Source organism: Nerophis ophidion, linkage group LG07, assembly GCF_033978795.1.
Source record: "Nerophis ophidion isolate RoL-2023_Sa linkage group LG07, RoL_Noph_v1.0, whole genome shotgun sequence".
Taxonomy (NCBI): domain Eukaryota; kingdom Metazoa; phylum Chordata; class Actinopteri; order Syngnathiformes; family Syngnathidae; genus Nerophis; species Nerophis ophidion.
The window spans coordinates 66499886-66521447 of record NC_084617.1 but is presented as its reverse complement, the minus strand read 5'-3'; the positions used below and the strand labels follow the sequence as shown (position 1 = coordinate 66521447).

General features: G+C 38.2%; 1 protein-coding gene across 2 annotated transcripts in view; it reads right to left on the bottom strand.

Moving 5' to 3' along the window:
• piwil1 (piwi-like RNA-mediated gene silencing 1) overlaps positions 1-21342 on the bottom strand; it is a 41883-nt gene extending 20541 nt beyond the window's left edge. Inside the window, exons 1-8 of one of the 2 annotated variants that reach the window (XM_061906915.1) lie at positions 21190-21342; positions 17868-17953; positions 14114-14207; positions 9866-9994; positions 9568-9782; positions 9339-9460; positions 2312-2392; positions 69-266 (exon numbers count right to left, since the gene is read on the bottom strand). In XM_061906915.1, coding sequence (XP_061762899.1) covers positions 69-266; positions 2312-2392; positions 9339-9460; positions 9568-9782; positions 9866-9994; positions 14114-14207; positions 17868-17936 — 908 coding nt within the window. In that variant the 5' untranslated portion in view covers positions 17937-17953; positions 21190-21342. The other variant, XM_061906916.1, reaches the window with a different exon arrangement.
• Between the last annotated feature and the right edge of the window lie 220 nt (positions 21343-21562).

Here is a 21562-nt window from a genome sequence, read left to right as displayed (position 1 = left end):
ATATCATTATTTGGGGTGACTAACAGTTGCATATTAATAAAGCACAACAATGTAAATGTGTTTCTTACTTAGTGAGGACAATGAGCCCAATAAGCTCTTTGGAACAGATATCAGAGAAGGAATGAGGTCCAGTCCTCTGCCTCAGGTTGACCATAAAGTCGAGAACTGTCTCACTACGCAGCACCTTGTGGCTCACATCAGTACACAGCATGAAGGCTGACTCGTAGAGCAAAATGGTTGTGGTATAGCCTGGCCATATGGTCAGTCTGGAAAAATCACCATAATGTGTAAAAGGAGAATGTTCTACATTTAGGTTGGCAACATACTAGAAAACAGTGCTTCTTTACATTTTGTTGTAAAGAGGTAATATATTTTATTTTCTACCTTCAAAGCCCTTTCTTTTGGTCTACATAACATGTAATGGTGGTTCTTTGGGCAACATTTTGCATGAATTATGCTTACAGACCATCTTCAAGCGGCTTTCTGACAATTTCTTCAGTTCTATTTACATGCCTTCTCTTTGACGGAGTATTCTGCCTGTAAGCCATGTATCAATTTTTTTACGAGAAAAAGAAGACACTTATTGGCTACTTTGGGCTTCCTCAAAGTATCTTCAGGTAAAACTTTTGTTTTTACTCTTTTTTTCATGAGTTGAACTCAAAGATGTACAACTCACTAAAAATACAAAATACCTAATCCTCTCAAATATTGTTCACAAATCTGTGGCAGTGAGCATTTCTTCTTTGACAGGATAATCCATCCCAACAGGTGTGGCATATCAAGATGCTGATTAAACAGCATGATTATTGCACAGTTGTGCCTTGGTCTGCCCAAAATAAAAAACTACTCTGAAATATGCAGTTTTACTTAACTGGGGGTCAGAAAAGCAGTCATTATATGGTGTGACCACCATTTGCCTCACACAGTGCAACACATTTTATTCGCATAGAGTTGATCTGGTTGTTTATTGTAGCATATAGAATGTTGGTCCACTTCTCTTCAATGGCTGTACACAGTTGCAAGATATTGGCAGGAAATGGAAAACGCTGTTGTATACGCTGATCCCCAGCATCCCAAACATGCTCAATGGGTGACACGTCCTGTGAGTATGATGGCCATTGAAAAACTGGGATGTTTTCAGCTTCCAGGAATTGTGTACAGATTCTTGCAACAAGGGGCCATGCATTGTCATGCTGCAACATGAGGTGATGGTCTCAGGTTATTGGCACAACAATGGGCCTCGGGTATCTCTGTGCATTCAAAATGCCATTAATAAACTGCACTTAGGTTCGTTGGCCATAACATACGCATACCATAACCCTACCCCCACCATAGGCTACTCTGAACAGTGAAAACCAATGTGCCAGACACCAACATGTAAGCATTTGCCCACCCAAGTCGCTTACGACAACCAACTGCAGCCAGGTCGAAACCTCGATGAAGACGAAGGGCATGCAGATGAGTTTCCCTGAGACGGTTTCTCAGTTTGTGCAGGAATGTGGTTATGCAAACCAATTGTTGCAGCAACTGTCCAAGTGACTGGTCTCAGACAATCATGGAGGTGCACTTGCTGGATTTGGAGGTCTTGGGCTGGTGTGGTTACATGTGATCTGCGGTTGTGAGGCCGTTTGGATGTGCTGTCAAATTCTCTGAAACACCTTTAAAGACGGCTTATGATAAGCAACTCTCAGGCAACAACTCTGGTGGACAGTCCTGCAGTCAGCATGCCCACTGCACGCTACCTCAAAACTTGTGACATCTGTGGCATTGCACTGTGTGATAAAACCGCACATTACAGACTGGCCTTTTATTGTGAGCAGTCTCAGGCACACAAGTGAAATAATCATGCTGTTTAATCAGCATCTTGACATCCCACACCAGTGAGGTGGGATGGATTATCTTCCAACGAAGAAATGCTCACTAACACAGCATTATAAATATTTGTTAACAATATTAGAGAGAAATGGATCTTTCTTGTATATCGTAAAAGTTTAAGGTATTTGCCATTCACTCATTAAAAATGGGAGCAAAAAAAAAGTGTTTGGTTTGATTCAAGTTTTCAAGACTTATGCAAATCCAGAATACACAAAAATAGGTACCAATAAGTCAGAAAAGTTGTATGCTTACACCAGGTCCCCTCTAACAGTACAACAATAAAGCCATCAATGTTCTTTAGATTCTGCGCTACATTCTATACAAACATCCCGGGTAGTTTAATAACACAAAAAATACACTTAATTGGAGGGAGAAACTAAATTTGAAATTAGACTTCATGAAATGTTACAAAATGTTTCACAGCAAAAATTTTTACCTGTGAGTCGGGAGTTGGAGTGGATCTTTGGCATCGTAGTAGTTGCGTCCAATCTGTTCCATGCCGAGTATTCTCAAAATCCTTTAAAAGAAATGAACAATTGGTATGAGGCTGCACAGTAACCATTAAAAAAGTACAAAGTAAAAGAGCTAAACAATATAGTTTGGTGTGGTGTACATTTATTTGTGGTGGGCTATCGGTAAGTCAAAGGGGATGTTTGCAACTTGCTCAGACTGACATTTTTCAAAGCACTAATCACGAGAACATTGCCGGCTAGTTATCATTGTTTTTTAACACATCTGTTTTGAAACTGTCCATATTTCTCAAAATTACTAAGTTTATGGAATGCATTTTTTTACCGGCACAAAGTTTACAGCAGTCATTTACCCTGTTTCGTTTACACATACATGTCAAATACCAGCTGATACGAGAACCGGGTAAGCAGTCGTGGCTGTAGTGACACACTTGCCAAAAATTGACAAGACAGTTTATTTACTTCTGCTTCTCTGGAAGGACAGAATTAACTGTGGTGCACTTTACTAAAACTTCCCTTATCGCACAAACTCACAAAATCTCGTAAAAAAGTCTGCGCTATTTCGCTGCCCGACGGAGTGGCAGTGAGGATGGACGGACTGTGGATGGAGGTGCTGTTACGTAAAGCAGCCATTCTGCATTTAGTGAAAATCTAGGGTAAGCCTGCAAACAAACTGCAAAGCCAACATTAGGACATCCCACACATCTAACTAATCTCATCTGCTTGTTATTGTTAACAAATTAACAAAAAACACAATTTTGAGTTTGAGGTACATACACGCTGGCAGCAGTAACTCACAAAATTAAGGTTTCAAAAAAAAGAGAAAATCTTACATTTTACTTTAAAGGGGAACTACACTTTTGGGGGAATTTTGATACAATTATGTCAAAAATCATATATTGACTTAAAGGGTAATTGCTCTTTTTTATTGGAATTTTTTCTTTCATTCCAGGGTTTCTACATGTATTAATCTAATGTAATACTTTTTAATACTAACTAGTGAATTAAAATTGACACGCAAAGAGTTTCATCAGAAAATTTTTATTTTTCTGTAGTTGAATAGTGCGACAGAAGTGGTTTTGTTGGTCATGCCAAAAAAAGGTGGTCCCATTAATTTCTGCCATTCTTTAATTGCTGACTTGAAATCAGCTCATAAGAGGGGTGTCCAAACTAAAGCCAACGAATAAAATGTGGCCCACCAGCCTCTTGAATTTGGCTCATCAAAAGTTTAATACAACATTTTAATGGGAGACGCGCACATATCATTTATAAATATTACCTGGTCTGATTGCTGCCATTTTGTTGCCGTTTGGTGGCCAACGAAAGTAAGTCTGCCATTATGTTAAGCTTTCATGTCAATGAAATACAGCATTTACCTAAATGACCTAATCCAAGCAACCTTCCCTAGTCACCGTGCAGGAAGAATTAAAAAATTTAAAAAAAAAAATCACGCACTACAAAAATGGTCACAACCTGCATATTGAACTTTGTGGATATTATAAAGAAGATCCATTTAACGTAGAAAAAAACCAAAGGACATCCATTTGAAATCAATAACAAAGGATGATTAGAAAAATACAAAACCCTCCACACTTATCCATGTTTGGGGCTTTTTAGCTGCTTGATATTTCTGATTGAATAAAAAACACTTGAGGTTCTCACGGAAGTAAAGGTCAAGGTAAAATTTCACACTCCTATTACCCAATTATAAATACTAATTATGTATCTATTATATTATAATATGTACAATATATATATATATATATATATATATATATGCACACACACACATATACACACACACACACACTAGGGCTGCAACTAACGATTAATTTGATAATCGATTAATCTGTCGATTATGACTTCGATTAATAATCAGATAAAAGAGACAAACTGCATTTCTATCCTTTCCATTACTTTATTTTTTTTAAAACCGCATACTGGCACCATGTCCTTTCAACTTGCCAAACAAAACAAGGCAAGTGTTTTTTTTTAATAAAGTTCACCATTGTCCTGCACAATAGCAATTTTGCTTAGGGGAATTTCAAACTTGGCTATTACCTATTCCAACCATTCTGCAATGGTAGTTGGTCCCATTTGTGTAGTCTTTGGTATGACTCGGCCGGGGTTTGAACTCATGTCCTACCGATCTCAGGGCAGACACTCAAACCACAAGGCCACTGAGCAGGTTTTTAGCTACATTTTAAACCTAATAACGATGGATTCGGTTACTTGGTGCCATCTTATAAGTATGCTAGCTGTTCCCCTGTTACCATTCTAATGTTATCATGCTAAATTTTTTGTTAATTTCTTACTTAAAACACAATATTCATGGATTCTGTTTCTTGGTGCAATCTTAAAAGTATGCTGCCCATTTACTTGTTAGCTGTTATGTTTTTTGCTAGCATCTTAGCTTTTTTTTTTTTTTTTACATTTTAAACCTAATGGTGGATTTTGTTACTTGGTGCCATCTTCTAAGTATGCTGGCTCTTCCCCTGTTATCATACTAATGCTAGCATTTGAGCGAGTTTTTATTGTTGTACCATATTGTCATAAATTTCATTGATTGGCGTCATCTTAAATGTATGGTAGCCTTTCACCTGTTAGCATGCTAACTTTAGCATGTTAATATTAGCACACTAATGTTTTATGCTAGTATTTTAGCTAAATGTCTACATATTAAATAGTGGTGCAATGGATCAACATTGACCTGTGATCCGTTTGGATCAAAATCTTCGGTGCGGCACACACGTGATCCGCGGTCTAATTTATGAAAAAAAGAAAAAAAAAACGTTCGCACAGCGTGGTAATGGCAAGCGGAGTAACGGAGGAGCTTGAATGCCTCGTGCCATTTAATCGGTATGTTTATAGGTGCAGACTCCATTGTGCAAAACGAAGGTTTTAAACACATGCTGAAAGTGCTTCAGCCACATTACGACATCCCGTCCCGCACCAACTTCAGCGATAAGATTGTGCCAGATATGAGCAAGAGATGAAAAAAGTTGTGGACGAACTATCCCGAGCGTCATCTGTTTCGCTCACGACAGAAGGGTGAAGGTCCAGGGGAACTACAGTATGTGACGATAAGCGCTCATTTTATCACAGCAGAGTGGGAGATGAGAAGACACGCCCGCTCTACGAGAGTCACCTTGCGCAGGTATTGACAAGCAGTGGAGGAATGGATGATAAAGATATTCCAGTCACAACTGATAATGCCAAAAATCTAATAAATGCGGTGAATGAGGTAGGACTGGGACCACAGGTATAGGGTGCTTTGCACATGTAGTGAATTTGGCTTCACATCTCAGTCAATAGGATGAAGCGCCTCCTTGGGAGGATAAGGAAGGTTTCCTACTTCCACCCAAGCACAACAACTGCTCATGTGCTTAAGACAGAGTAAGAAAGCTAAAGCTGCCTACTCATAAGCTCATACATGATGTCCCAAAAAGGTGGAACTCCACTTTTGATATGTTGGAGCATCAGGCAGCTAAATACTCTGCATTGACCCACAAGACACTGAAGACAAATGTCAAATACATAATCATCCTGTCTGATGATGATGGGAGAGTGGCAGAGGAGGTCCTCTAGGCGCTTAAACCCCTCAAAACTGTTACATCTCTGCTGAGCACTGAAACTTCATCTGTGTCAATGATCCTGCCACTGAAAACAAGGATTCTACAATCCATGTGTGAAAGACAGCAGCATTACAGATGTCAAGCTTTATTTCATTACCTATTTTTCAAAAAAGCTGTTGTGCATTCTAATGTTGCACTTTAAATAGTTTTTTTTAAATTAATGGTCATTTGTCCAAGTTTAAAGAAACGAGAAATGCCTTTTATGTGGCACTGTTTTTCATTAATTATATTAAAAAGAAGATATTATGCCTTGTACACTTTGACTTGAGTTTATATATTTTAATTTAATAATTTAAAAGTGTTACAAAACAAAACGACAAAACTTCTGTTTATTTGTCTTATCTTTTTTTTTTTTTGCAGATTCGAAAAATGATCCGATCCATGACTGAGATCCAAGAAACGATCCGAACCGTGAGTTTTTTTTTATCCATTGCACCCCTAATTTTAAACATAATTATGGATTCTGTCACTTTGTGTCATCTTATAAGTATGCTAGCTGTTCCTCTGTTACCTTATTTATGTTAGCATGCTAACATTTTATGATAGCATTTGAGCAAATGTTGTACTTTTTGACAAAACCATGGTGCCATCTTAAAAGTATGCAAGCTGTTTCACTGTTTCCATGCTGATGTTAGCAAGTTAACATTTTAGGCTAGCATCTTACAGAGTTTCATATTTTTTAACCTAAAAAACATGTATTTTGTTACTTGCCTCCTTCTTAGAAGTATTGTTTGTTTATTGTTCTTCGGTCAATGGTCAACAAAGCAAAAAAACAATTGTACATTCATAGATTGAAAATAAAAAATGTTACAGACCGAAAGGGTTTAGGCTGAAGTTAAACACTTATTGCTCCTAACCCTATAAACAATTTCAAGTACAAAATAGGTATGTTAGCTCTTCATCTATCAGCATGGTAATGTTACCATGTTAATGTCAGCAAGCCTTTTTTTTCTAGTATTGTAGCCAATATTGTACATTGTAAACCTACTACTCACACATTTCGTTACTTGGCGCCATGTTAAAAGTAGGCTTGCTATTACCCTGTTAGCATGCAGAGTTTTTATGCCGGCATTTTAGCTAATGTGATACGTTTACGGATAAAATATACAGCCTATGTTACTTTGTAACCACTTGGAGTATGTTTAACTATACCAAGAGTCATACAATTCAGTACAGCTTCTGCTCTTTACCTCTCAAACAATTTTAACAATATTTTTCAACTTTCAAAAAATTTATAGATTTCACTTGTATTTTAGTTTAGCGTCAGCTTTACAACATTCAAACAATTGCAGCGTATAAACGATTTCCACATTCAAATAATGTCTACATTCACCCTACTTTCCAAAGGCATTCCAGTTCAGCGTCAGCTCTTCAACATTCATACTACATTTTGTCAGCATTTCAGTTCAACTTCAGCATTGGAGGATTCACACGCAATTCCTTCAGAAATTGCCTCATCTTGTTACAGCTCAAGTTGACTATTGAAAGAAAAAAAACTAAAGTTGAGCAGTCATTTTTTAAAATTAAATTTAAGAAAGTTCAGCATACTTATCTAAACTAGATAAAACATCCATCCATTTCTTCCGCTTATCCGAGGTTGGGTCGTGGGGGCAGCAGCCTAAGCAGGGAAGCCCAGACTTCCCTCTCCCCAGCCACTTCGTCTAGCTCTTCCCGGGGGATCCCAAGGCGTTCCCAGGCCAGCCGGGAGACAGTCTCCCCAACATGTCCTGGAACTTCCCCGTGGCCTCCTACCGGTTGGACGTCCCCTTAACACCTCCCTCGGGAGGCGTCCGGGTGGCATCCTAACCAGATGCCGGAACCACCTCATCTGGCTCCTCTTGATGTGGAGGAGCAGCGGCTTTACTTTGAGCTCCTCCCGGATGGCAGAGCTTCTCACCCTATCTCTAAGGGAGAGCCCCGCCACCCGGTGGAGGAAACTCATTTCGGCCGCTTGTACCCGTGATTTTGTCTTTCCGGTCATGACCCAAAGCTCATGACCATAGGTGAGGATGGGAACGTAGATCGACCAGTAAATTGAGAGGTCGCGAATCCGATGACACAACTACAAAAACGACCATGGAACTGCGGCCTAGGGTGTCCTGGTGCCAAGTGCACATATGGACACCCTTATGTTTGAACATGGTGTTTGTTATGGACAAACTGTGACAAGCACAAAAGTCCAATAACAAAACACCACTCGGGTTCAGATCCGGGCGGCCATTCTTCCCAGTCACGCCTCTCCAGGTTTCACTGTCGTTGCCCAACATGAGCGTTGAAGTCCTCCAGTAGGACAAGGGAATCACCCGGGGGAAGCACTTTCCAGTACTCCCATGAGTGTACCCAAAAAGGGTGGGTACTCTGAACTGCTGTTTGGTGCGTAAGCACAAACAACAGTCAGGATCCGTCCCCCCACCCGAAGGCAGAGGGAGGCTACCCTTTCGTCCACTGGGTTGAACTCCAACGTGCCGGCTTTGAGCCGGGGGACAACAAGAATTGCCACCCCAGCCCGTCGCCTCTCACTGCCGGCAACGCCAGAGTGGAAGAGAGTCCAGCCCCTCTCTAGAGAAGTGGTTCCAGAGCCCTTGGTGTGCGTCGAAATGAGTCCGACTATATCCAGCCGGAACTTTTCCACTTCGCACACTAGTTCAGGCTCCTTCCCCTCCAGTGAGGTGACGTTCCATGTCTTCAGAGCTAGCTTCTGTAGCCGTGGATCGGACCGCCAAGTGCCCTGCCTTCGGCTTCCGCCCAGCTCACATCGCACCCGACCTCTATGGCCCCTGCTATGGGTGGTGAGCCCATTGGAGGGGTGACCCACGTTGCCTATTCGGGCTGTGCCCATGGGAACAGGTTCGGCCACCAGGCGCTCGCCATTGTGCCCCACCTCCGGGCCTGGCTCCAGAGGGGGGCCCCGGTAACCCGCGTCCGGGCGAGGTAAATCTGGGTCCATGATTTGTCTTCATAAAGGTCTTCGAGTTGCTCTTTGATCCCTCACCTAAGACCTGTTTGCCTGTAAGCCCCCTGACAACATAGCTCCTAGGATCATTGGGACACGCAAACTCCTCCACCACAATAAGGTGCAGCTCAAAGAGATAAAACAATCATTTCTAAATAAATGATCAAGTTTTAATGCTGTCTTGTGTTTGCTTTAACCTGCAACTCAGGTGACATTTTCTTTGAATACCTGTTTGGATTATTGTGCATTTCACTTAGCCAATTGTCTGTCACATATTCCACATTAGATTAATGTCATCAATTTTGTATGCACTTGATATACAGTGTGAACAAATGAGAACAGACCGTGTACCAGTGTGAAGATTATCTGCAACAGAACTGTACAGCATATAAAAAAAATACTGACCTTTTGAATATGATGTTGTAAAACTGCAGACACACTGGTGATGTTGGTGGCAGTTCATTAGTCAGGGTGACAGTTATCTGAACTTCCTCATCATTTCTTGTCTTGCTGTGTAGCACTGTCTCCTGAACACGTGACCAACATTTTGGCAAAATAAACATTCTATTTGACAACTGAACATCACAGCAATTGTATAGTTTACCAAGCGTCACATTTTGTAGTCTAAAAGCACCTTGTTATGTAGTTTTAGAGGCAGAAAAAGCATTCCTCCATCAAAGCAGCGAGCTGGGCCTAGAGTTTGCTCATGCTGAAATAAGAGAAATGATCGAAGCCGACGGGACTCCATTGGTGGTTTGAAGTCCACACAGTACTGGTATAGAACCCACTGAGGGCGGGAGAGGATGCGAAAAAAGTTGGACGACAGTTGAATAGCAGAGCCAGTCGTTCCTGAAATAGCCAAGCAGATAAAATCAGTATATTTAGTCATTAAATAAAAGACAAAATGTGTTTATGTATGAAAACTAACAGACCAGACTTTGACTCTTTGACATGCTCCATTGTCTGTCTGGTATTAATCCCGACATCATGGAAATCTCTACGGCGCCCACCTCTGTCTCCCAGTTTCACCTTATGAAACCCAGCTGAAATCTGTAGAACATCTAGAATACATGGAAATAAATTAAAATGCAGTTGAATAGAGTTATCTGTTCAAATCAACACAAACACGCACACAAGATTAAACTACGCAGCACTTCAGTACAGCCGCACAATTTTGGTAAAAATTATAAATACAATAATTTTTGATTAAATTGGAACAACGATTAATTACAATTATTAATTTGAAAAACAAGTACTTATTGTACCAGCAAAACTCAACTCTTTTCTTTATGTAATTTAAAAAAATGTATCTACATATGTAACGAACAAACCACAGCACGTGAAATAATTTGAATACCAATACAAAAAATTAAATTCAGTTATTCACATTTGTTTTAGATCCATTTTTTATCTTTTACACTTATTTTTTCCACCATAGAGTGTGTGATTTCTATGTCAAATAAAATGGAATAAATGTTTTGTTAAATAATGTTAAAAAAAAAAATATTCCCATTTATTGGGTGCAATGCATTTTTGGACAATTTTGACCAGTATTTTAGGTCAAAGCACAATTGTGTAAATGTATCGATAAGTGCTTGAAGTGCATTATACTTGTGTAAAGTACTTTTTTGAAAACTTTTTTTTGTTAGCGCAGTCAGACCGGATGTGGTGCACCAATCTACAAACCCCGTTTCCATACGAGTTGGGAAATTGGTTTAGATGTAAATATAAACAGAATACAATGATTTGCAAATCCCTTTCAACCCACATTCAATTGAATGCACTACAAAGACAAGATATTTTATGTTCAAACTCATAATCTTTATTTTTTTTTGCAAATAATTTACTCAGAATTTCATGAATGCAACACGTGCCAAAGTGGTTGGGAAAGGGCATGTTCACCACTGTGTTACATTACCTTTTCTTTTAACAACACTCAATAAACGTTTGGGAAATGAGGAAACTAATTGTTGAAGCTTTGAAAGTGGAATTATTTCCAATTCTTCTTTTATGTAGAGCTGGGGTCACCAACCTTTTTGAAACCAAGAGCTACTTCTTGAGTACTGATTAATGCAAAGGGCTACCAGTTTGATACACAAAAAATTGTTAGAAATAGCCAATTTACCTTTAAATCTATGTGATTATTAATAATTAATGATATTTATTTTTGTGAAAACACTGATCATCTTAAGATTTCTCACAATAAATATATATATCAATATGCAACACTTTATTTTTATATTTTCTCATTGAACATTTTCAAATGATCACATCTAAGACAGTCTTGTGAAATCACAATATCCTATTTCAACTAGCTGGCCACTAACATTTTTTAACAAATCATGAATTACTTTGCACCATGTCTGTACAAATAATTCATGTAAAATACAAAAGTCAACTAAAATTTTTAAATAATTCATGTCACACTTTGAACTGGACAGCAAATATGTTATCTGTTTCTTGGTCAGTTAGTGGGAAGACAGGCATTGCATGCTGTTAACCAGTTTGTTGTACTCTAGTGTGTAACTTGACACTGCAACTCTGAGTGAGTTTTGCAGATGTGCATCAGTGAGGCGTGTTCTGTTTGTTCTTGATGAAGTTCATGTCAGGAAAGGCTGATTCACAAACATAAGTTGAACCAAACAGGCTTGCAACCTTCATAGCTGCTGCGCATACACCACTGTACTATTCTGTGTCAACAAGGCACCTAAAGTTTGGTGCAGTCTGTTGGGCTTTAAATTTTAAATTGTCAGGAAAGAAGAGGAGGGAATGAAAAAGGTAAAACGGTATGTGTTTAAAAATCCTAAAATCATTTTTTAAGTTGTATTTTCCTCTAAAATTGTCTCTCTGAAAGTTATAAGAAGCAAAGTAAAAAAAATTAATGAATTTTTTAAACAAGTGAAGACCAAGTCTTTAAAATATTTTCTTGGATTTTCAAATTCTTTTGAGTTTTGTCTCTCTTAGAATTAAAAATGTCGAGCAAAGCGAGACCAGCTTGCTAGTAAATAAATACAATTTTAAAAAATAGAGGCAGCACAGTGTTAAGTGCTGCTATTTGAGCTATTTTTAGAACAGGCCAGCGGGCTACTCATCTGATCCTTACGGGCTACCCTGGTGCCCGTGGGCACCACGTTGGTGACCCCTGATGTAGAGCTTAAGTCGTTCAACAGTCCGGGGTCTCCACTGTCCTATTTTACGCTTCATAATGCGCCACACATTTTCGATGGGAGACAAGTTGGACTGCAGGCGGGCCAGGAAAGTACCCGCACTCTTTTTTTTTACGAAGCCATGCTGTTTTAACACGTGCTGAATGTGGCTTGGCATTGTCTTGCTGAAATAAGCAAGGGTGTCCATGAAAAAGACGGCGCTTAAATGGCAGCATATGTTGTTCCAAAACCTGTATGTACCTTTCAGCATTAGTGTTGTCTTCACGGATGTGTAAGTTACCCATGTCTTGGGCACTAATACACCCCCATACCATCACAGATGCTGGCTTTGAACTTTGCGTCGATAACAGTCTGGATGGTTCGCTTCCCCTTTGGTCCGGACGACACGATGTCAAATATTTCCAAAAACAATTTGAAATGTGGACTCGTCAGACCACAGAACACTTTTCCACTTTGCATCAGTCCATCTTTGATGACCTCAGGCCCAGAGAAGCCGGCAGCGTTTCTGGATGTTGTTAATGGTTTTTGCTTTGCATAGTAGAGCTTTAACTTGCACTTACAGATGTAGCAACGGACAATATTTAGTGACAGTGGTTTTCTGAAGTGTTCCTGAGCTCATGTGGTGATATCATTTCGAGATTGATGTCAGTTTTTGATACAGTGGCGTCTGAGGGATCGAAGGTCACGGTCATTAAATGTTGGTTTCCGGCAATGTCGCTTACGTGGAGTGATTTCTCCAGATTCTCTGAACCTTTTGATGATATTATGGACCGTAGATTTTGAAATCCCTAAATTTCTTGCAATTGCACTTTGAGAAACACATCCATCCATTTCTACCGCTTATTCCCTTTCGGGGTCGCGGCACTTTGAGAAACGTTGTTCTTAAACTGTTTGACTATTTGCTCACGCAGTTGTGGACAAACGGGTGTACCACGCCCCATCCATTCTTGTGAAAGACTGAGCATTTTGTGGGGAGCTGTTTTTATACCCAATCATGGCACCCACCTGTTCCCAATTAGCTTGCACACCTGTGGGATGTTTCAAATAAGTGTTTGATGAGCAGTATTTATTACCACCTTTCACAACTTCTTTGTCACGTGTTGCTGGCATCAAATTCTAAAGTTAATGATTGTTTGCAACAAAAAAAAAATGTTTATCAGTTTGAACATCAAATAAGTTGTCTTTGTAGCATATTCAACTGAATATGGGTTGAAAATGATTTGCAAATCATTGTATTCGGTTTATATCTAACACAATTTCCCAACTCATATGGAAACATGGTTTGTATTAATGTTAAAGGACAAATTGTGCTGCGCTGTTCTCAGCTTGAGGAGCACAGGAGACTTAAGTATGTATAAAAAAATTAAAAAATAGAGAGCAAGCCTCTCAAGCTGTTTCTACATCACGACTGTATTGATGTTCAAAACAACACAAGCAGATGTGTTGTGGGTGTATGGATTGCTCTTGCTAGCTTTAGTTTTGTAGTTTAGCTGCTGTTTCAAAGTGACCGTCTCAACATTGTTTAGAGTTGGTGTTGTATGAGTGGTCAGGGACATGTTTTCCCAAACAAAATATTCCTTCTACTTATGACAGCATTTACCTCAAATGTATGTCAATGTCACTGATATTCTGCGTCTAACAGCAGATTCCGTTTTGACCAATTATGTGAATCCATTACTCATTTATGTGAATGCTGAAATTATATGTCCTACTGTTTTTGTTAAGTTTAGTGATTGATTAGGCATAATAGCACTGTGTCACATACAAAGTAGCAACCATGGCAAGATGCCAAACTTCTAGTAGACGTGGTCGTTTATAGACTCATTTACTCATCCGTTTGCATGCCTATTTCTGTTTTTTTCTTAATTATATTTTCATGATCGTGAGAAGCCTTGATTGACATTAAAAATGTGATTGTCCAGCCCTACTTAAATGTAGTGTGCTATTTTACACAACCTCAAAACAACTACAGCATTAAATTGAATCACAGCACAGCTTTGTGACACAATATACCTTCTTCACCGTAAGGAACTGGGCCGCTTTGCTGCCTTCCTCGACCAACCAGCCCACTCGATGCAACTTTTGGTGCCGGCTCTCGAGCCTGAGTCTTTTGGGTACAATGACATAAAAGTTAACATCTTTAACAAAAAGGCAATTCAAAAACAAATCATTACATATAAGGTTTTTTTTTAACTGCTAACACTTTAATCAAAAATGTATTGTGTAAATAGACTATCAAAAAAGTTTAATTAAAAGGGCAACAAGAGACAGAAATCCTTTTTTCCTAAAAATTAAATTGGACTGCTCAAAGTTATAAAACAGTGCATTTCCCCAAAAAATAATTGCTATAAACCAGTGAAAGAGGGATACCAGTAGCCCCGTTTAGGTTGTTAAATGTAGACATGCCGGTAGCGGGATGTTTTGAATAAGCACGTTATGGAGGAAACTTTAAGAAGTCAGCCAACACGCTTCATCTTGAATCTATTTTCAAGGCGATTTTCAAGAAGGATATTCAAAGAGAAACTACATCTTGTGAAACCATCTTGGCCAACCCCGGAAGCGAGCTCATCATGCACAAAAGTGCACTTTATTGGGTGGGGGCACTGAAATTCAGGAGTCTACTGGGGAAAATCGGGAGGGTTGGCAAGTATGGATTATATGCATGAAGTGATAATTCAAGGCTAAAGCAAAATATCGAGATGTACATCATGTATCGTGACATGGCCAAACAAATATCAAGATATTAATAAAAGGCCATATCGTCCAGCCCTACGAAAGTAATTTTCTATGTCGCACAGAGACAAAACCGCGATATAGAGTATATTCGATATGTCGAGTATATTCGATAAATCGCCCAGCCCTTCCCCAGTCCTTTTTAACTCGATTTAAAAAGAAATGTGGTGTCCAGATTAGGGCTGGGCAATATGGCCTTTTTCAATATCAATATTTTTAGGCCACATCGTGATACACGATATATATCTCGATATTTTGCCTTAGCCTTGAATTAACACTTGATGCATATAATCACAGCAGTATGATGATTCTATGTGTGTTCATTAAAGAAATCTTGTTACTACTACATTAACATATACTAATTTTAAACTTTCATGCAGAAAATGAAATCATAACTAAGACAATTGACCAAAACTGTATTTATTAAACTGTTAATAGCAGGTGACTTTTCAAATGATGCTACATATTCGCAGTAATGCTACTTTTGGTAGCAACGCTTGTGCCCCACAATTGACAAATTAAAGTTGTCTATTCGACATATTCCCGCTTGAAGCCGAACCACTGTCAAGACGATGGACCCCGTGGTGTTTTTCTTGGGAATTAATTCTTCCTTCATTTGTTACCAGATTCACACCTTCTTTTTCTCGTATTACCACTAGCACGGCTTCGCCAGCATCACAGCTAACGTTACCCTTGCTGCTACTTCTCTGCTCCGCGAGGGCGTATACTAGGGCTGCAAATCTTTGGGTGTCCCACGATTCGATTCTTGGGGTCACAATTCGATTCAAAATCGATTTTTTTTCAATTCAACACAATTCAAAAACGATTTTTTCCCCCCCGATTTAAAAGGGTTCTCTATTCATTAAATACATAGGATTTCAGCAGGATCTACCGCAGTCTGCTGACATGCAAGCAGAGTAGTGGATTTTGGTAAAAAGCTTTTATAATTGTAAAGGACAATGTTTTATCAAATGATTGCAATAATGTAAATTTGTTTTAACAATTAAACGAACCAAAAATATGACTTATTTTATCTTTGTGAAAATATTGGACACAGTGTGTTAAGCTTATGAGATGCGATGCAAGTGTAAGCCGCTGTGACACTACTGTTCTTTTTTTTATTTTTTATAAATATCTAATGATAATGTTAATGAAGGATTTTTAATAACTGCTATACTGAAATTATAACTAATATTGATACTGTTGTTGATAATATTCATTTTTAATTCACTACTTCTGGTTTGTTCTGTGTCGTGTTTCTGTCTTCTTTCAATTGCTCTGTTTATTGCAGTTCTGAGTGTTGCTTAGTCAGGTTTGGTTTTGGAATTGGATTGCATTGTTATGGTATTGCTGTGTATTGTTTTGTTGGATTGATAAAAAAAATAAATAAATAAATCGATATTTTTAAATGAGAATCGATTCTGAATCCCACGTGAGAATCGTGATTCAAATTCGAATCGATTTATTCCCACACCCCTAGCACATACGTTTGTAACGTATGATGTGACAGTATGTGACGTATATGTAAGAAGGTGCATTTACACTATGTGAGAAAGAGACACAAGGAGTGAGAAGAGCCTGTAGCGTAATGCCTGCAGCTAAAAACTGTGAGAACGTATACTCGAATATCACGATATCGTCATTTTCTATATCGCATAGACAAACCCGCGATGTATCGCGTATATCGCCCAGCCCTAGTCCAGATACACAATAAGCATCATTACAATTGTATAAAATATAAGGATTGATTGACATTGGGTGAAAAAAACTTCAAATACACATATCCTGTAATATTTCCTGTGACAACAAAAAAGATGTTATTATGGCGGTATAGCTCGGTTGGTGTAGTGGCCGTGCCAGCAACTCGAGGGTTGCAGGTTCGATCCCCGCTTCCGACATCCTAGTCACTGCTGTTGTGTCCTTGGGCAAGACGCTTTATCCACCTGCTCGCAGTGCCACCCACACTGGTTTAAATGTAACTTAGGTATTGGGTTTCACTACTTAAAAGCACTTTGAGTCACTAGAGCACTGACGTCCAAAGTGCGGCCCGGGGGCCATTTGCGGCCCGCAGGTAATTTTTTAACGGCCCTAAGCACGTTCTAAAAATACGATTAAAAAAATTAAAAACAGAAAAAGGGTTATAAAAGAGTAAACAGGTGAAATGTGACAAAAAAAATGTTTAAATGTTTACTGTAATAACACAAAGCTACCATGCAGGCTGTTATTTTCTTTAAAAAAATAATTAATCAAAATCAATGTCATTAAATATTCCCCTTTGAGATATTTTTGGGGGAAAATGTTGCATATTTTGTGTTTGCCATTTAAAAAACAAAGTTGTTTTTTCTTAAAGAAGGGCCTAATAAGAAAAAACAAAAAAGATAAACAATAAAAGTTATAATTGACGGATGGATCTGAAGTTCATCTCAAGACGATTGTGTTTAAAGTAAACAGTAAAAAAATGTTAAAAAGTTTATTTTTAATGAGAAGGACCCATTTGGATCCCCAATAATTTTAGTGCGATTTTTTTTTGTGTCATTGCTAAAAAAATAAGTTTAAATCAATAGTGTTATGTGTTGACATTTTTAAGGCTCCAAATATTTTATAATCTCAAATATTCCACTTTAAAATTCTATTGGGGGAAACTATTGCATATTTTGTGTTTTTTTCCCCATAACAAAACAGGGTTTTCTTTGACAAAAAGGGCAAACAACTTAAATCTTTAAAAAAATTATATTGACGGATAGACCTAATGTTTATCTAAAGATTTAAACCTTGAATATCAATAATACAAAATGACACATTTTAAATATTTTTTTGTCCAAAATCCTTTGGGGTCCCTGGGCTCAAGCCTGAGTGGAGGCCTAAATATATATTTTTACACATACATTGTATTGGTTTTTGAAATAAAAACATATCAAAATGGCCCACGCTGCTTTGATTTTTCAGTGTGCGGCCCTCAGTGGAAAAAGTTTGAACACCTCTGCACTAGAGAAAAGCACTATATAAACATAATTCACATTGTTAGTGTTCTTACCGCTCCAGGTGCAGTTGGCTCCTGGCCACGAGCTCGGCCTCGAGATTTTGAACGTGACCGGCTTGCCATTCTTACTCCAAAAATGCCTGAAATGCGTCAAAATACAGAGGCTGAACAACAACATCGAAGTTCACCGCACATATTTAACTTTTATTCATCACTGACAATCGATGAAGACAAAACATCAGAACACGCCATTATTAGGACCCGCTGTAGTTAGGAGCAATAATTAAGCCAGGGGTGTCCAAAGTGCGGCCCAGGGGCCATTTGCGGCCCGCAGGTCAGTTTTTAACGGCACATTTTAAAAATACGTTTGAAAAACATAAAAAGTGGTGTAAAAGAGCAAACAGGTGAAATGTAACAAGAAAATGTTTACTAACACAAAACTGCCATGCAGGCTGTTTCTTTCTTTAAAACATAATGAATCAAAATCAATGTCATTATGAATTATTGACCTATTCAAAGCTCCAAATACATCACATTAAATATTCTACTTTGAGATATTTTGGGGGAAAATTATGCATTTTTTGTGTTTACCGTATAAAAAATGGAGCTGTTTTTTGTTTAAAATAAGGGCTGATTACGATCAAACAAAAAACAAACAACAACTAACGAATACATTTGAAGATGATCTCGAGATTATGTTAAAAGTAAACATTAAAAAATAAATAATAAATGGGTTGTACTTGTATATATATATATAATTTATTTTTTAACACTTTAATAAGTAGGACCCTTTTGGATTCCCAATAATGTGTGTGATTTGTTTTTAACTGTCATTGCTCAATAAATGATAATGAATTAAAATCAATAGTGTTATGAGTTATTGACCTTTTTAAGGCTCCAATTATTATATACCGTATTTCCTTGATAGCTGCCGGGGTGCTAATTAATTTAAAACCTCTTCTCACTCCTGCGCTTATTCAAAGCATGCGGTAAAAGTAGGCAGGCGCTAATAATTTTAAAACCTCTTCTCACCCCTGCGCTTACCAATGGCATGCAGTAAAAAATTGAGTGTGATAAAAAAAATAATAATAATAATAAAAATGTATTCTGCATCCGCGGCCTGGTGGTTGGTGACCACTGCTCTACAACATGTTTCGCTGCTTCTTAAACGAGATTGCAATGCATACTTGGTCAACAGCCATACCTTTTACACTGATGGTTGTGATATAAACAACTTTAAAACTTTCTGGAGAGCATTGGCTCTGTGGCACATTATAAACACAGCATAGGGATTACCCATAATGCCGTGCATCCGTGACTCGTGGATATATTATACACACGCACCCAACCCCGCCCACCTCACCCAACGCACGGAAGGGGTGAGGTGGGCGTGTCATTCTGTGTCATTCCGTCGCACAATTTTTTTACTATTACGGAAGATTTTTTGTAGAGAATAAATGATGAAAAAAAACTTAATTGAGCGGTTTAAAAGAGGAGAAAACCCTCGCTGGACAAGTCGCCACCTCATCGCAGGGCCAACACAGATAGGCAACATTCACACTCACAATCACACACTAAGTCCAATTTAGTGTTGCCAATCAACTTATTCCAAGGTGCATGTCTTTGGAAGTGGGAGGAAGCCGGAGTACCCGGAGGGATCCACGCATTCACGGGTAGAACATGCAAACTCCACACAGAAAGATCCCAAGACCGGGATTAAACCCTGACTATTCAGGACCTTCGTATTGTGATGCAGACGCACTAACCCCTCTTCCACCGTGAAGCCCAATATAGAGATTCAAAACTTGAAATATAATACAAATAATAACACTGAATAATGACACATTAATATTTTTTGACCGAAATCCTATGGGGACTGAGTGGAGGCCTAAATGTATATTTTTTATGCATATATTCTATTGTTTTTTAAGATCTAAAAAAAGTATCAAAATCCTATGGTGACTGAGTGGAGGCCTAAATGTATATTTTTTATACATGTATTGGTTTTTAAAATCTAAATATCAAAATCCTATGGGGACTGAGTGAAGGCCTAAATGTATATTTTTTATACGTATATTGATTTTTTGGGACGGCGTGGCGCAGTGGAAGAGTGGCCATGCGCAACCCGAGGGTCCCTGGTTCAATCCCCACCTAGTAGCAACCTCGTCACGTCTGTTGTGTCCTGAGCAAGACACTTCACCCTTGCTCCTGATGGGTGCTAATTAGCGCCTTACATGGCAGCTCCCTCCATCAGTGTGTGAATGTGTGTGTGAATGGGTAAATGTGGAAGTAGTGTCAAAGCGCTTTGAGTACCTTGAAGGTAGAAAAGCGCTATACAAGTACAACCCATTTATCATTTATTTAAATCAAAAAAATATCAAAATCCTATGGGGACTGAGTGGAGGCCTAAATGTATATTTTTTATACATATACTGTATTGGTTTTTAAAATAAAAAAATATCAAAATCCTATAGGGACTTAGTGGAGGCATAAATGTATATTTTTTATACATATGCTGTATTGGTTTTTAAAATAAAAAAAATATCAAAATCCTATGGGGACTGAGTGGAGGCCTAAATGTATATTTTTTATAAATATATTGTATTGTTTTTTAAAATCAAAAAAATATATTAAAATCCTATTTGCACTGAGTGGAGGCCTAAATGTATATGTTGTATACATATATTGTATTGTTTTTTAAAATCTAAAAAATATCAAAATCCTATGGGGACTGAGTGGAGGCCTAAATGTATATTTTTTTGTACATATATTGTATTGGTTTTTAAAATAAATATCAAAATCTTATGGGGACTGAGTGGAAGCCTAAATGTATATTTTTTTATACGTATATTAAATTGTTTTTTAAAATTTAATAAATCTCAAAATCCTATGGGGACTGAGTGGAGGCCTGAATGTATATTTTTTATACATATATTGTATTGGTTTTTAAAATTGAAAAAATATCAAAACGGCCCCCGCTTGCTTTGATTTTTCAGTCTGCGCCCCTGAGTGGAAAAAGTTTGGACACCCCTGCATTAAGCTAATGCTTTACACGTGGTCACCATCATGCTAACCCTAGTTCACTTCGGCGATACAAATACAAAATGCATTCAAAATTAAATCATAAACATATATCACATTATTACGTAACACATTTTAAGGATTTTTACAGGGCGTTTAAAATACTATATTTTAACCGTTTGCGTGACCCCCCCCCCTACACACACCCAGCGACCCAGAAAGGGACACGCGGTAGGAAAGTGGATGGATGAAACTACAAAAAAGGCTAAATTATTAAAGTACTTATTTTAAAAGTCTATTAGAGTACATATATTTGGACTGCTATACTTACTCACTTGATGGAAAGAATACTTACTCAAAAAGCTAACTTCGGCGCGACGACCTCCCGAATGATTTCAATACATCTACCTCAATTGCTAAATTAGCCTCATCACTCAGAAAATCCCTCCGCGTCACAAAAGAGAAAAGGGCTGTTTTCTCAATTAAAATAAAACGTAAGTTGCTAAAAAAAAAAAAAAAAAAGTCAGTTGTCTGAAATATAATCAGGTGAGATGTTGGGGGAAAATGTAGACGGCTTGTTGATTATTAGGTGTCTCGAACTACTTTTTAGCGCAGTGATACGTGTCTGTACAGAAACAGGGGGTGTACAAATGTTGAAGTGCAGGGTTTTTGCCACTAGGTGGCAGCACAGACCATCTCGTATATCAGGGGTGTCCAAACTTTTCCCA